General features: G+C 38.7%; 1 protein-coding gene across 2 annotated transcripts in view; it reads right to left on the bottom strand.

Annotated features, from left to right (window-relative positions):
• The window catches only part of LOC121939025 (insulin receptor substrate 1-B), an 81,574-nt gene extending 66,769 nt beyond the window's left edge, over nt 1-14,805 (bottom strand). The window contains exon 1 of one of the 2 annotated variants that reach the window (XM_088073961.1): nt 13,879-14,805. In XM_088073961.1, the coding sequence (XP_087930087.1) occupies nt 13,879-14,239 (361 nt within the window). In that variant the 5' untranslated portion in view covers nt 14,240-14,805. The remainder of the gene's footprint in view (nt 1-13,878) is intronic. The other variant, XM_042482175.2, reaches the window with a different exon arrangement.
• Between the last annotated feature and the right edge of the window lie 1,315 nt (nt 14,806-16,120).

Genomic DNA, 16,120 nt, shown 5'->3' with positions numbered 1-16,120 from the left:
TATCCCCCCTAAACACACACTCCCTTATAGAATGACAGAAAGCGAGGGAGACACCGCGCCGCCTCGATGCCAATAACAAATACTTGAAATCCCAGTTAGAGAAAATTAGGTTAGATTATGGCCTCTTTGCAGGGTTCATACAGTCTTGAAAGACCTGGGAAAGTCATGGAACTTACAAAGAGCAAATTCCAGGCCTGGAAGTTTAGAAAACTAAATATACACTAAAAATTTTTGGAAAAGTCATGAAATTTTGCTTCACAAACCTTTATAATAACACCTTACGTGTTCAAGGACAAAAGTTAAAATTTGAACACCTGAAGGGACTTTCTGTTTTTACAGTTATAGCTTTTTTTGGCACTTTTTAATGAAAAATTTGTTGTTTTTTTTGTTGTTGTAGACTCTCAAAGTCATGAGCTGAAAGTTTTGGGGACATTTTTTCTTCTTCTTTAATTGTAGATACTTAATGAAACACTTAACTTTGATAAAATACATGCATTCCTACTATTTCAATCCATGTGTCCCGAGGTTTTATTAAAACATGTTTTCTTTAAAGAAAAAAACCTCTAAAAATGTTTGTCAAGAAAAATGTAAGTAAATAGTTTAAAATTATTTTTTTGTAAATTGTGTCTGCTAAACTCGCAGGCCGCAGGAGTTTGGGAACAAAATCGGTTCACATAAGAATCTCGATTCTCGTTTTTAACGATTCAGAATCGATTCAAAAATCCTAAACATCGATTATAGACTATATTAACTAAATACAGTCGATTCTAAACCCTCTAGACTTTAGAAAAGTCGTAATAATTTTAAAACCGTTTGTCGGATCGTCTTACTTTTGTCGCCGGTGAAAGCTGCCGGCTGAGCCGGTCAGAGGGAAACTCTGACGCATCGTAGCTCTTTTCGAAGTTTCGGTATCCTGGAATTCGGTGTTCAATAAATCCGCAATAATAGATCCGATATTGGGTGTCTTCCGTCCGTATTTAATCCATATTTCGACGATAAACGTGCATTAGCATCGATGCTAAACGCTATATTGGTTTCCCATAGTTCCTTTGGAGAGGTCAGAGGTTTGTTTTGGTCTTATCCACCAATCGGAAGACGAGTCGACGCTTTGCATCCGCTTACGTAGACACACGTCATCTGAAGCAAACTGCTCTGTGATTGGTCTAATCCTGCTGTATCTATCGATCTGTGTTATTGGTAACGCCTCCTGCATTAGAATAAACGCTGGTACCCTATAACATAATGATAATGATAAACTTCTTCATATGGAAACAAATTTAAGTTTTGTTTAAACACTGAATCTGGAACAAGCAAAGCTTATAAATATAGACACAAGAAAAATCTAATTTGAAATAAAAGACACATCAGTGGCATTCGTTTCTAATTTTATTTGATAAAATAAAATAAAATAAAATAAAATAAAATAAAATAAAATAAAATAAATTAAATTAAATTAAATTAAATTAAATTAAATTAAATCTTATGTCCCTCTCTCTATATGTAGCCTTTTGAGTTCATTTTTAGTGGAAACCTTTTTTCACAGGCAAACAACAAAACAACCAAAAAATAATACTAACTTTCGTCAATGAAAATCTAACCCAGTCTGTCCTTTATATTCGTGAACAGTTACTCGCCTCCCATCTGTCTAGAAAGCTCCTGTTTTCAAAGTCACCCTTTTGTTTGGCCATTTTTTGCAGGGAATTCTTAAATTTGCCCGAGGTGATTGACAGCACGAGGTTGCTAATGAATGCCAACAGAGGAGGAGGGGACGCTTGCAGGTCTTGATTGATATGCCAACGCACTTGCAGTGCATTCTGGGATTTGTACTATTAGCGGTGCATGCGCTATATACCGGCAGGCCAGCTCTTATAGACATTTGATATTATCTCATGGGCCAAAAGTACATAAAATATGCCACTGCCAAAACAGACTGGAGCGGATCCTGAAATTACACCGCCTATATTTTGAATCGGAAATCGTTTTGAATCGAGAATCGATGAATCGAATCGTGACCCCAAGAATCGAAATCAAATTGAATCGTGAGATACTGAAAGATTCACACCCTAAGACATTTTTCTTGAGATATCACATTCACAATGGGATGGAAAATCTAATCATTTCATTTTTGACTCCGAGTGGACATTTGTGCTAAATATAGAGAAATCCCCTGATGGCATTCTTGAGATATTAGGTTCACGAGAACGGGACAGAAGAACGGGTCCAAAAAAAACGTTGAAGTCTTCAGAACAGTCTGAGGTTTTTGCTCACAGGAAGAACTTCTACATACGTTAACCTCATTATTTGAAACTTTGGCCACGTTTAATACAAACATCTGAAAAAGTATTAAATATATAAACAAGGAAAAACATTATAGATTCCCTTTAATGCATTTCTGTGCAAACTGTTCAGATTTGCACTGGAAAAAAAGAACGTGAATGATTGAAATTTATGACAGGATTCATAACAAAGTCCCTCTTCTTAGTTTGCTAATGCAGCCTGTAAATCAGAGAGAACGACTCTGGCTGCGATCCCGCTGCCTCTCGCTCGGTTCTGTTTCAAGTTTCTGACCTCACTGCCCCAGCATGCTGCGCTGCGCCATAACACCGCAAAGCCCTGCACAGAAACTTCCCATTTTCTGCCCCCTATCTGAGCCACCGTGCCCCCCTGCTCCGCCCCCACTGCCATACCAGGTTACCAGATCGGAGACAGCTGTGCGCTTTTTGTCCCAGCGTGGACCCGAGGGGGGAAAAGAGAGCGAGCCACCCAGCAGTGAAAACAGTCGCTGTAATCTCTTGCTCCCATGTGTGCCCGCTTTCCTCTTCTTTTTTTCCCTCCACTTCCTATCACTTCATCCATCTCTACCATCTGTAATCCCCCTCTCCGGGCCCACACTCGGGGACACAATGCCTCCGCATCTGCCTGAGGTTCACTTCACATGTGGTTTGTGTTAGCCGGAGGAGCACACACAGATGTAAGCGCATGAAATTATCGGTGACGCATCCAAGCTTCGCTGTCCCTCGACAAGACACGTGAAACAAAAAAAAAAAGCTCCGTGAAAGTAAACCTGAAGCAGCTCGGCGCCTTTTACGAAACAAAACAGAACAGAACCAGAGCTCACCGAAAAATGTCAACAACACTTTCTCATTTTAGGGCTTTAACTTTCATAACAGGGAGCTCTTTTTTTTGGTTTTTGAAAAGTTTCGTCCTCTTGCACAAGTTTTCCAAAGCGGATAAATTGAATTTTGGAATTAAATCATTCAGGAATTTGTTCTGGTCTTCTGGGCAACTGGCCTCTCCAACTTTCTTAGCACAGAAAGTGCTCACATGTACGAACGCGCAGAAAGTGCACAAAAATTTAACTGAAGCTCAAACATAAAAGAGTTTGGGAATTTAGGGTCGATATCAGAGATACTCGACTTATTTTACTTGGGGGCCACTTTGGTAAAATGGGCTGGAGACCAGGGGCCCATACATGTTTAGGACATTTCTAGAATTTGAGAATGCTTCAAGGATTTGAGGACATATCTAGGATTTTAGGACCTTTCTAGGATTTGAGGACGTTTCTAGGATTTAAGGACATTTCACAGATTTTAGGATGTTTCTATAATTTTAAGACATTTCAAGGATTTTAGGGAATTTCTCTTTTTTATAACATTTCTAGGATTTGAGGACATTTGTAGGCATTTAGGAAATTTACAGGATTTTAGGACGTTTCTAAGGTTTTAGGACATTTGGAGGATTTTAGGACATTTCTAGGGCTTACATATGTTTCTCGGGTTTTAGGACATTTCTAGGACTTACGTATGTTTCTCGGATTTTAGGACATTTCTTAGATTTCAGGACGTTTGTAGGATTTTAGGACATTTCTAGGACTTAAGTATATTTCTTGGATTTTAGGACATTTCATGGATTTTCGGATATTCAGATGATTTCAGGGCTTTTTTTTGTATTTTAGGATATTCTAGGACATTTCTTGGATTTTTGGACATTAACATGATTTTAGGGCTTTTCTTGGATTTTCAGACATTTTAAGGATTTTAGGTGATGGTAATGCCGGCTGCAGAGTGGACTTCGTGGGACTGAGGATTTAATTAATAACAGCTATATAATCTTAAAGCGCTGTATGAAAGCATTTGCAGGAGAGTGTGCGTCCAAATGAAATAGGAAACTCTCCAGCTCCTCAGTGCTCTGTGTACATTCCTTTGCGCTGTCGATGTAGAAAACAAATGTTTCACACAACTTTCACTTCTCTTTACTCGACACAACTCTCGCATTTCATTCCAGAAAGTAAAGCATAAGGGCTCCTTTTACATTTTTAATAAGTATGTTTTCACGTTTGGCAGTTTTTGAAGGATAAGAACAAAAAAAAAAAAAAGGATAAGTCAAAATTTTTTTGGAAAGACTGACAAAGACAAGATTCATCCTACACCCAATCAATGCAGCATCTTTTATGGTTTCCCCCAGAGGAAAAGCACAGCAGCTAATGAGGAAGGTTTTCACTCACTCCTCTGTAATGCATTCACTGTACAGATGATAAATCCCAACTCGTGAACTTCCTGACCTCGACTATGACAGCGGTAATGGGCTAGTATCAACCAACAGCAATCAATACGGCCCGCTGTAAAAGGTTACTATGCATTTAAAGCCCCACGGCTCTCTGCCGCCCAACATATGGGCGCTCATCGACTAAATGGGTCTCGTTGCCCCTGGCCTTGCTTTGCTGTCGATCAAACCCCGAGCACTTAATTGACGGGCCGCCTCAGCCGCGCGCCGACCCCGATGCACAACAGGAAGACGTAAAGAGGAGCGCTCAAGGCCATTTCAGATGCACTGATGCAAGGAGCCGCTCCATCACAGCGCCGAGGGCCCGCCTGACCAGCTTGTCATGTTGAGTCAACAGGGTTCATACACACTGTTAGCAATTTATGTCTGTGACTTTTCCACGACTCTGAGACAAATTTAAAGACCATTCACTCCCTGACACGACCACTGATACTACTTAGCTGCTCTATTTTATTGCTATATATAATAGTTTTTAATATATATATATATTATTTTAACCTGAATATTCAAATATAACTTAGGGACTGATTGTTATTCATGAGAGTACAGCGGGTGGTGCAAAAAGGTATGTCAAATAAATTTTTTAAGCACTAGAAGGGACCTATGTTAGGGGAGTGGCATACTATTTTAAAGAAAACACGTTTTTCTCATTTTTTCTACATTAAAACTTTTTGCCAATTTTTTTAAGAATTTTTTTTTTCCTTTAAATTTTAAATATTAAATATTTTTGGCAATTAAAATATTTTAAAGACAAATTTTTTTTTCTCTTAAAAATCTGTTTGGTGATTTCTAAAGAAAGTATTTTAAGTTTTGGCAATGTTTAAAGATAGAATTTTGGTGATTTTTTTTCTTTAATGTTTTTGGGGCGATTTTTAAAGACAAAAATAGTGCTTATTTTTGTCATAACAAAAAATTTTGGTGATTTTTTTCTTCAAAAAAAAATGTTCCCGCATATTTCTGACATATTTAATGACACTTTTCACAAATTTAATTTTTTTTTTATTTTGGCCTTTTTTTAAAAAAAAAAAAAAATCAGGTAATCTTTTAATATAAAATTTTTCCTTTTTTTTTTTAATTTTTTTTTTTTTTTTTTTTTGAGAAAACATGCCTTCCAAACCTGTGGCGAATGGCCAAAAATGACATCATTTATCACAGCCAGAAACTGTAAAAACAGAAATCATAGTTGTATTTTCACCTTTCCAATGATCCTCAGCACATCATGTGGTCGGCATACAGGTTTGTAAAACAAAATTCCATGACTTTTCCAGGTTTTTCATTACCCTACAAACCCTGATTTAAATTACAGGGTGTTAACGTGTGCAAACTATTCATGCCGAGAAAATAACCCGTGGCAGCTCGACACTTTAGAGCCTGGATTAAATGAGCGAGGACAAACCAGCAGCAAAGATATTTTTAAAAAAAAGGTCTGATTATTTTTTAACTCGAGTTTTCACGGTTTCCCCCTGAGACTTTGTTAGCACACAGCCTCAACTGTGCCACCAGCGGCTGACCCTCGAGACAATAATTACTGCCTAATTAGGGAGATGAGCAGTGCTTAAGCGCGGCTTAACGTTTAATCGGGCAGCTCGGCGAGCCGCTGGTGAGATCCAGATCTCATTGGTCAGAGCAGCCAAACGACACTCCCGGATAAAACCACTCCAGAGCCACAAACAGCCTCTCTACACACACTTCACTCAAAAACTATTTTCCTCCTATCAGCTCGGATTTGAGAGTTTCGGCGTGATTCGCTGAGCTCCGGGTGTTGGCCACGGCTCAAGCTGACACGATGCCATCGACTGCATTTGTTTTGCGGCGGTAAAAAGTGTCAAAAACTACATCATGATAATCCACAGACCTAACAGAAAACAGATTCACGGAGAGGAAAAAGCTGCTCACACTGAGGTTTGTGGATCAGCATGAATAACCATATCATCATATTTGGAAACAGATGTTGTTTCAAATGTAATTTTTTTTGGGGGGGGGGCTTTGAACTCGGAAAACTGAATTCCACGGAGATTTAGTGTGCTGCTGCAGTGATGTCAGCAAACCTCCGTGTGAGCGGAGAGACGCTGCCGTCGGTCAAAGCGGCAGCTCATAATCAGTTTCATTATCATTTAATCTGACGATCGTTTCCTCCGACAATCGTTTATTGATTTTCACTTTGTGCATTTCAGTGAGGGAGATCAACAGACTGGAGTTGGCTAATTGGACCTTGAATTAAAATGTTTTTGCCAATAAAAAGGGTTTGTGTTTTTGAGTGAGTTAACCCTTTGAAATCTGGAGTGACATCACAATTTAAACCTTTGAAGTCTGAGTATATTGGTTTGCTTTTTTTTTCAAAAATAAATGGACACAAAGCCTTTTGATGCGATATATTCCAAAAGTTGCAAGAAATTAGTAGATTTATAACAATTTATTTTTAAAAAGCTAAAGGGGAAATGCTAAACTAAAAAAAAAAAGAGAGAAAAAAAAGCTAGGGAAAATTTATATTTATAATTATATATTTACACATATATAATAATTTTACAGAATTCTTATAACTTTTTAAGCATCTATTCCAAATCTTGTTTGCCTTGTGTTTTTCCCTTCTTTTTAAAACTAATTTTCATGTAATTTTATAATAACAATAATAATAATAATATCTTTATACAGCATCTTTCACAATGCCCAAGGATGCTTTACACAATTGAATAAAAAAACATTACACAAACAAACAAACTGAACAAAGGTACAAAGATGGTTGACTGGCAGGGAGGCAGTTAAGTTTCTTCTACTTTTTACTAATTTCTTGCAATTGTTTGGGTCAAACAAACAGGATCCTACTCTTTAACAAAAAGCTCTATCTCTGTAGGGATCCTGTCCATAAACCCACCAGATTCCATTTAAATAAACAGTGATTTTATCATTATAAAACACACTTCATTCAATGACGACAGAAACAAAATAAAACCCAAAAAAGCTCTCTTGGTTCGTCTTTCTACTGTTCCAACAGTCACAACTCATGTTTGGATGAAATAAACCCTTAATTTACTCAGTTAGATGTGAAAATACGCGGGCTCTACACACGCTAAAATGACTGATTATTTAAATGGGGTCTGGTGGGTTTGGTGATGGTGATTTCGGGGCTGTTTCTGGTTAAACAAAAAGGATTTACTCAAACAAAAAGATCTATCTCTGTAGGAATCCTTTCCATAATGTTGCCAGAAACTTATAATAATAATCTGAGCTCGTCAGTGACAAAAAAGCACTTTTATTGGATATGTATTGCAAAAATGCCCAGAGTGGTTACATTGCAGCTTGTTTTGATGCTGCAGAACTCTCACTCAATACTGGACCAATTTTAAAAACCATTGTTCTCGTTAGTCACTTAAAACACAAAAATATAATAAAAATTGGATCCAGGTTGAAAAATACCAAACTAACTCTTGAAATAACTATCAAAATACTTGTGGCTCACTTTTCTCTCAGTTGTTAAGTCAATTGTTTTAGCACTAAATCAGGGAAAAACGCTGCCAGACTTCATTATCGTGCTTTTATTTTGCCGCTGTGTCACAATCAGAGGGTGTTCCTCTTTCGTTTAATGCCACTGGCTCCAAAGTTTGACTCCGCCGTATTGTTTTATTGAGGTCAACAATTCCTGAGGTGGTGCCTGAGCTGCAGGACAGTTTTCCTGGCAACTGTGGGCCGCACCTCCGCCCGTTTCGTCGAGGTTAAGCCTTTACACACTCGACTGACTCCTAATAGTTGAGCAAATAGCCGCCCTCAAGCCTGATACTGTACTCGCTGCCCAAAAGGGTCTTACTGGACTCAGCTGAATAAATAACTGGGATCCTAATATCGCCCTGCACGGCAGCTGGCTCGTGTTTGTGTAATTACCGCCGGCTCGAGGGGAGGCTGCGCGATTATTGGACGGTTCCCGGGCCGCTTTAGGTGAGTTTCCCAGGCCCGGAGCGCTATAAGGCACCACGGATATGCCCTGTATTTGTTGTGCTTCCATTGTATGCATGCTCACCATCCTGCAAGCTGGGGAACTCCTCACTGTGCAGGCTCAGAGCAGCACAACGAGTCCTACAGGGTTCCCACACACTGTCGATTCCAAAGCTTTTCCATGACTTTTCAAGGACCAAAAATATGTTTCTTGCCCTTCTTGTCCAGCAGTTTTTCAAACAAGATTCAAACTCTTTTTAAATATTATTTTAGCGTCCCACAAGATGTGTACAAGGACCATCAGAAATTTGAAAATCCAGCGATAATTTCTGTTTCTACAGTTTGTAGATGTGATAAATGGTGTCATTTTGTTGATTTTCAAAGATTGCCAAAAATAAAATTAAAAAAGGGAAAAAACTGACATTTTTTTGTTTTCTATAAAAGTTGCCAATTAAAAAAAGAATAAAAGTTTTAATAAAAACATGCCTTCCAAACCTGTTTTCTTAAAAAGAAAATGAAAAATAAATCTTCAAAAAAATGTTTAAGTCTCCTATAAAAATTCCCAATAATAAAATTAAAAAATAATAATTAAAAAAATCCCCAAAATTTCTTAAGGCTTCTCAGAGGGCAAATTTTAGTTTTTTTTTGCCTGCCTGTTTTTACTAGGTCCATAACTTTTTCAGGTCTGGAAAAATGTGAACCATGACTTTTCAAGGTTTTCCATGACTGTGGAAACCCTTCTCCTAACATAAACTCTTCCATACCCAGCTGAGGCTTGTTGCTGGGAACTTGCCCCCCTCCGTAGCGACTGACAGGGCTTCAGATGAGCAGCACAGGTATCAGATTGAGGGAGTGGTCCTCTGGAAAGTATGTGGGACACACAGTGCAGCATCTCTTGGCTCCGGGCCCCAAAGTTTCGCCCTGTTCTCAGTCTGCAGGCTGTGAATTCCTCTGTCGCCCCACTGGGGGACAAACACTGGACTGTACTGACTGTACTGGAGTAACAGTGTGTGTAGACGAGGCCGGGGGGGCGGCGGCGGCGGCGGCGGAGGAGGAGGAGGGCGCTGAGTTTCAATCAACACACAGACACTGAAGACTTGAAACTTTGTATGAGCTGCACATACCAGAGGAGGGTTATTACAGGCAGGAATCCTGACAGCGTTCGGTGTGTGTGTGCATTTCAGCTATTTTCGCACATGCAGGTTGAGGCAGCAATTGGCCGTGACCTTACAACTCCCTCCTCTTACGAAACTCTCCCTATACAAGCCTCCATCATGTGTGTGTGTGGCCTCGTTTTGTTGTGTGTGAGCAGGACGATCTACAGCACATACCACAGGAAAATGCCTGCCAACGTACTGGTTTACACAGCAGCTCTGCCGCAGCTCTTTGTCACTGTCAGGCGGCGTGATTTACACCAGAAACCCAACACTCACAGCAACAAAAGAGGGAGACGAGTCGCCGTCAGACAGCGCAGCAAACCCAACCTGTGCTTTCAAAGATGGCCCGTGATACTGCTCGAGACGGCCGTTTGTCTGGCGTCCCTGAAAAGGCCGAGTGCGCTCACCTGCTGAGCTGCAGGATTTCTGTACGTCTGACCTTTGCACATTCATTAGATTTCTGGCACTCTGGAGATTTTCTTTTGGTCAAAAAGGTTGTAAAGTCAGCTTCTCAAGGCTGCGACATCTGTCTATTCACTTTCCTGTCTCGCGTTGACTTGTCAAATACTTGTGGGCGCAAACACACAAAGTCCCAGCTATGTTAAAGGGACAGTTCACCCCAAATCAGAAACACATATTTTTCCTTTGGCCTAAAGTTCTTTTTATCAGTTTAAATTGTTTTGGCATGAGTTGCAAAGCGTTGGAGACCCGGTCACTCAGGATAATCCACAGAAGGAAGAGGAAGGAAGTGTGCATCTACTCACTGATGAGAGCAGTTTTGGCACAATGTCCTTGAAGTGCTTGAATTTTGAGAAAATCGAGTCGAATCGAATTCTTTGAAAATAGCCCCTTTTAAACTTTAACACTTTTCTTGTGTTGCTTTCGGATGCCTTTCACAGGTATTTAAACTTTAGAAACCTGAGCAAATTAGTGGAATTTCTTTCAAAAAACATGGGAAAAAGGCAATGAGAAACTTGTTAAAAAATGTTCCACAAACTGCAAGAAATTTGTAGATTTAAAAAAAATATTTTTAAAAGTTACGGAGAATGTCTAGGTAAAACAGAAAAGGCTTATTACTTTTTTAAATTATGTTATTAATTATTGTGATTTTTTAAGCACTTTTTCAGGTGATTTCCATGTTTTCTTTCCTTTTTTGTTGTTATTGGGTAGTCGTTCTTTTTTCTTTTTCCTTTTTTTTTTACTAATTGTGAGGTAATTATTTTACTGATTAAAATGTGAGCAAGCTTTTTGTTTCTGTCTTATTTTTATTTTTTTTGTTTAAATGATTATTAATATTATTTTTTGCCTTCTTCCTGTGTCTTTGAAAGAAATCTAATTTGCTAAAAGAAATAAACAAAGTGCTTAAAAAGTCCTTGAAATTCAAAGGAACCACCTAAAGCTGTCTTATATTTTGAACAAAGTTTTGTCCATCAACTCATAATTAAAATATTCAGATCAGCAATTGCTCTTTTTTTTTTTCTTTTTAAAATTCTGGCGTCCCCGTCACCGTCCCATGTTGGCACAGCTAAACATAACATGACTTGATTTAATGATCCGGCTTTTCACTGGGATTTATTTTCCTCTCCCCTCAGCTGTGCTGCGATTTAATAGCTCCGCTGAGAACTGAGAGTGAAATTTAAGTTCCAGCTGGCATCGGTTCTTGTGCTACTTTCAGACAGTTCTGCTTTAAAGGTCCATGAATAGATGCACACTTCCTCCTGCGCAGTGTTCGGTAGCGAGAAAATAGTTCCTACATGAAACGTCTAATAACAAAATCTGCAGATCATCTTGAGTAACCTCGTATGAGACATTGCTGTTGAGTTTTATAATCTAGATTGATAAATAGCATGACAGGAAATTAGGAAAATGTGTGTTTTTGATTTTCAGGTCTCTTTAATGCAACAGGCGGAGGTCACATTAGATCTTTTTGGCTCCAAAATCAACCAAATCCGCCTCCACCTTGGCACAACTCGCTCTCCTGATGTTTTAAATGAAAACAGGAGCATTAGATATATCGAACTATATCTTTCGCTCTCCTCTGGTGTTTTACGTAACAGAGGCAGGAGGTCATGTGCACCTTGAACTCCCGTCTGTTGCCAAGATTGCGTCATGTGGCCTGTCTCTCACAGCGAGGGGCTGAACAGGTGATCCGAAGTTGCCCTGCTCACCACTTCTGCTGCGACAGCTGTGTTGACACAAGCGGCTGAAAGACGCTGTTTGAGAAAAATCATGGGTGTTTTTTTTTTTTATTGGTGGAGGGAGGGCTGGCCACACTGAAAACGCTGACGAGTTCATCTTATATTAAATAATCTTAGAGAGCGACTGCCTTGAAAAAGGAAAGTAAATATAACTTAAAATCTTATTTTATGTTCACTTTACAGTTTACTTGAAATTTAACTGAATTTACTTAATTTTGTGTAGCTGTTGCAACTTAAATATGATGAGTTGAATTAAATCAATCTTTCTAAGTTTTAGCAACTTCAATGAATCAAGTTAGTCTGACTTAACTTGATCATCACAAAGAGGATTTTGCCAATAATGAAGTTAGGAGATCTGCCAGTTCTGTTTTGTTCACATGTTGAGGAAAACACAAATATTGACTGCTTGCAACCAGCAGAATACAGATAGACTGTAAAATCTGACAAGTTGACTTTACTTTAAAAATCTTGGAAACTGTAGGCAGAATGTAGGTAAGTTAGTAAATATAACTATAGTCTAAATATATGTTCACTCTATATCTAATTGCTAAGTTTACTTAGAATGTAGTTATATTTACTTAATTTGGTGTAGTTGTTGCAACTTAAATATGACAAGTTTAATTAAATCAATCTTTTCAAGTGTTACCAACTTCTGTAAACCAAGTTTACTGAGCTATATATCTGTTTTCTGCTGGTTGCAAACTAGTCAATATTTGCATTTTCTTAAACTTGTTTACTGAATTTGCCAAAACTTAGAAAGAGTGATTTCATTCAACTTGTCATTTTTAAGTTGCAACAACTTCACAATTGACTAAATATGGCTACGTTTTAAGTAAACATAGCAATTAAATATAATGCAAACATAAATTAAGATTTATAATTATATTTGCTTTTGTTTTTCAAGGCATTCGTTTTCCAGGATTAGTTCAAGTAAGATCAACTTTTACAGTAATAGAGCAGTAAAGTTGGTTTAGTGAAGTTGCTTAACGTTAGAAAGATTGATTTTTAAGTAAAACATAACACTTAGATATTACATAAACATATGTTAAGATTATTTGTTTTATTTAGTTTCCTTGGTTTCCAAGATTATTTCAATCAAAATCAAGTAAGATTAACTTGTCAGATTTTACTGGCACTGTATCAATATACTTAGTTCACTGAAGTTGCTAAAACTTCGAAAGATTGATTTAATTAAACTTGTCATTTTTGTCAAGTTGCAATAACTTCACAAAATTGAGTAAATACAGCTAAATTTCAAGTAAACGTAACCATTATATATAAAACAAACATAAATCAAGACTAATAGTTATCAGTAACCGAGATGTTTTGAAAGTAAAATCAACTTGTCAGATTTTGCAGTGCATTTGCAGCTTTAGATAAGTCCACTGCAGGTTGATGGGACAGGCTAAGCTGCTTAGTCATTACAAGTCAATCGGGAAATAAATGTTTAATGAATGACAGCCAGGTGCAAATGTCTCTCACAACCTTTGGGACATTTTTTCTCTTCTTCGTGGGATCAATGCCTGATGTAATATTGCAGTGTCAGCAGAAAAGCAGGGGCAGGCAAAGTAAACAGGGTGTGTTTGAGTTCATTGGGAGGAAAAAAAGAGAAAAAAGCTTGCACACAGCTGAGGCCCACAAAAGAGAGAACCCAAAAAGTCTGGAGGACAACTGGGAGTAAATATCTAGCCCTGACACCAGCGTGATAAGAAGTGCTGGGGGAGGATAAGCTGCACAGTGCGGCTTAAAGCGGCATGTTTACACACTCAGAGGCCATTTGTAAACAACTATGACTTGTTTTCAAAGTGAAAAAAACACATAGACCACCACCCAGTTTTAAAAAAGCACGAGGCAACTGCACGAGCTATGTAAACTTGACTAATGGTTTTTTAAACAACTGGAATTAAACATGTTCCGATCTGCAGTGCGCTCCTGCAGCATTGCCACGTTTCTCCTCTCATGCATCGCCTCAGACAGCGTGTGCATGCATGTGAGAGCGTGCACGTGTTGTGTGTGTATGTGAGGTGTCTTACTTTTGCACTGCAGGTCCACCATGGCCTGGTACCACTCGTCCTGGTCCGCCTCGTTCTCCGCGGCGATGGCGAAACTCTCCGCCCGCGTGTAGAGCACGATCATGTGCTTGTTCTTGGAGTCGGCCCGCTTGTTGATGTTGAAGCAGGTCTCCAGCGCCACCGCTTTCTTCGGGACGGGGGCCTTGCCGCGGAATTTCTTCTCGCTCTCGTAGTACTCCAGGCGGGCCGGGCCGCGCTCCGAGGCGGCACGGAGCACGAAGTACCGCCGGTGCATGGACTTCTGCTTGCGGAGATAGCCGCTTTTACGCACGTCCTCGCAGCTCTGGAGGTCGCCCGCTTGGCTCTCCATGACCCCCGACATCTCCTTTTATCCACCCCAGCAAAGAAAAACTAAATATTTCTGCAAGTTTAGAGAAATTCAAACATCCCCCTGCTCTGCTCCCCTCCCTCTCTCCCACATCAACGCAGGCATGTGAGAGCGGAGGCAGGGGTCGGTTTGCAGCTCCTCGATTAGTCCTGGTGCTTGAACCTGAACCAGGATTTACAAACCGGCTCGAGACAGTTTTCCTCCTCTATTGGGTTGCTCTCGTCTCCAAATTCAATGCAAGTTTTCCACACAAGGCGAGCACATGCGGCGCTGCTCGGCGCGGAGCTCCCCCTACTCTCCACTACTACTACTACTACTGTTTCCAAGCGCTGTCTGAGCGGTTTAATCCCATTTAGCGCACAGCCCGTCCTGCTGCAGCCTGTCTGTCCCTCCAATTGTCTGTCTGTCTGTCCGTCCACACACACACACACTCACACACACCCCTGCTGCCCCGCACGGCTCCGCGCTTGTTGCTGTAGTGTGGAGAGGAGCGCAGCAGCTACCGTGGAGCAGGACTGTCACTCAGCTCTGCGCGAGGACTCTGAAGCTGCGGCGCGTTCAAGGACCCAAAGCGAGCTCAGGCACGAGAGCTTCCAACATTTCTGTCGTGCATTTCAGTGCTCTCTGCTCAGTGTGAAACAGTATGAAAAATTCACATTATAGTGAGAAAAAAACATGAAAATTTAATATCATAGCGACTAAATAAACCAGTAAAACAGTACGAAAAATTCATATGATACTGATAAAATAGTATGAAATATATCATAGTGAGTAAATAAACCAACAAAACAATATGGAAAAATTAATATTATAGAAAGGAAAAAAATATGAAAATTGAGTATCATAGCGACTAAATAAAACAGTACAAAAATCCATATGATAGTGATAAAACAGTATGAAAATATATCATACTGAGTAAATAAACTAAAGTATTTCATCGTGACCAAATGAACCAATAAGACTGGGATAATTTTATATTATAGTGAAAAAAACAGCATGAAAATTTAACATCATAGTGACTTAATAAACCATAATTATAATTATATTATATTATATTTTATTATATTATATTATATTAACATTATATTTAAAGTTAATTTCTTAATATTTCTTAAAATTGTCTGTTTATTATTAAAGTTTTGTTATTTTTGCTGCAGCCCCATACATGTAAATAAAACCTAATTTATATTATCAAATGTTTTAAAATTATGTTACATAAGTGTTTTTCAGGTTAATTATTTGTTTATTTTTTGCTTTTGACTTTCTCTTTATAGCCGCTGTTGTTGGTGCTAATTTTTCAGGTAAGTTATTTTATTTATTTATGTATTTTAAAACGTTCTCAATGCAAATCAAAATGTTTTTTTGTGTCTTAGTTTCACTTAATCTGAAGTTAGCTACATAATTTTTTTTCTATTTTTTGTGTGTTTCTATCATTCTTTAATTATTTTTTTATCTTATTTATTTATTTATTATTTTTATTTTATTTTTTATTGATTTATTTTCATTTTTATTTCATCTTGGGAGTTTATCTGCGGTTGTCTCAAGCAATATACCACATTTCCTACAGCACACGAAGGCAGCAGCACTTTCAGTGTGTGTGTGTGTGTGTGTGTGTGTGTGTGTGTGTGTGTGTGTGTGTGTGTGTGTGTGTGTGTGTGGAGTAAGATTTCAGTGTGGGCTCTGAGTCCATCCTGCTTTATTTATTGTAGAAATCGCCTTCTCTCGTGTACATTTTGCTGCATGAAATGCTGAATGAAGTCCCATAAAAACATTTTAAATCTAGGTTAACAGAAAAACCATGAAATCCCGGGGGACAACAGTGGTTTTTTATTGTTATATTGATTCATATTTGCAGTACAAACCGCAGATTAAACT

The sequence above is a fragment of the Plectropomus leopardus genome, chromosome 23, assembly GCF_026936395.1.
Source record: "Plectropomus leopardus strain MGB_pleo_1.0 chromosome 23, ASM2693639v1, whole genome shotgun sequence".
NCBI lineage: Eukaryota > Metazoa > Chordata > Actinopteri > Perciformes > Serranidae > Plectropomus > Plectropomus leopardus.
Note: the sequence above shows the minus strand (reverse complement) of the source record. Positions and strands in the feature narration are given on the sequence as shown.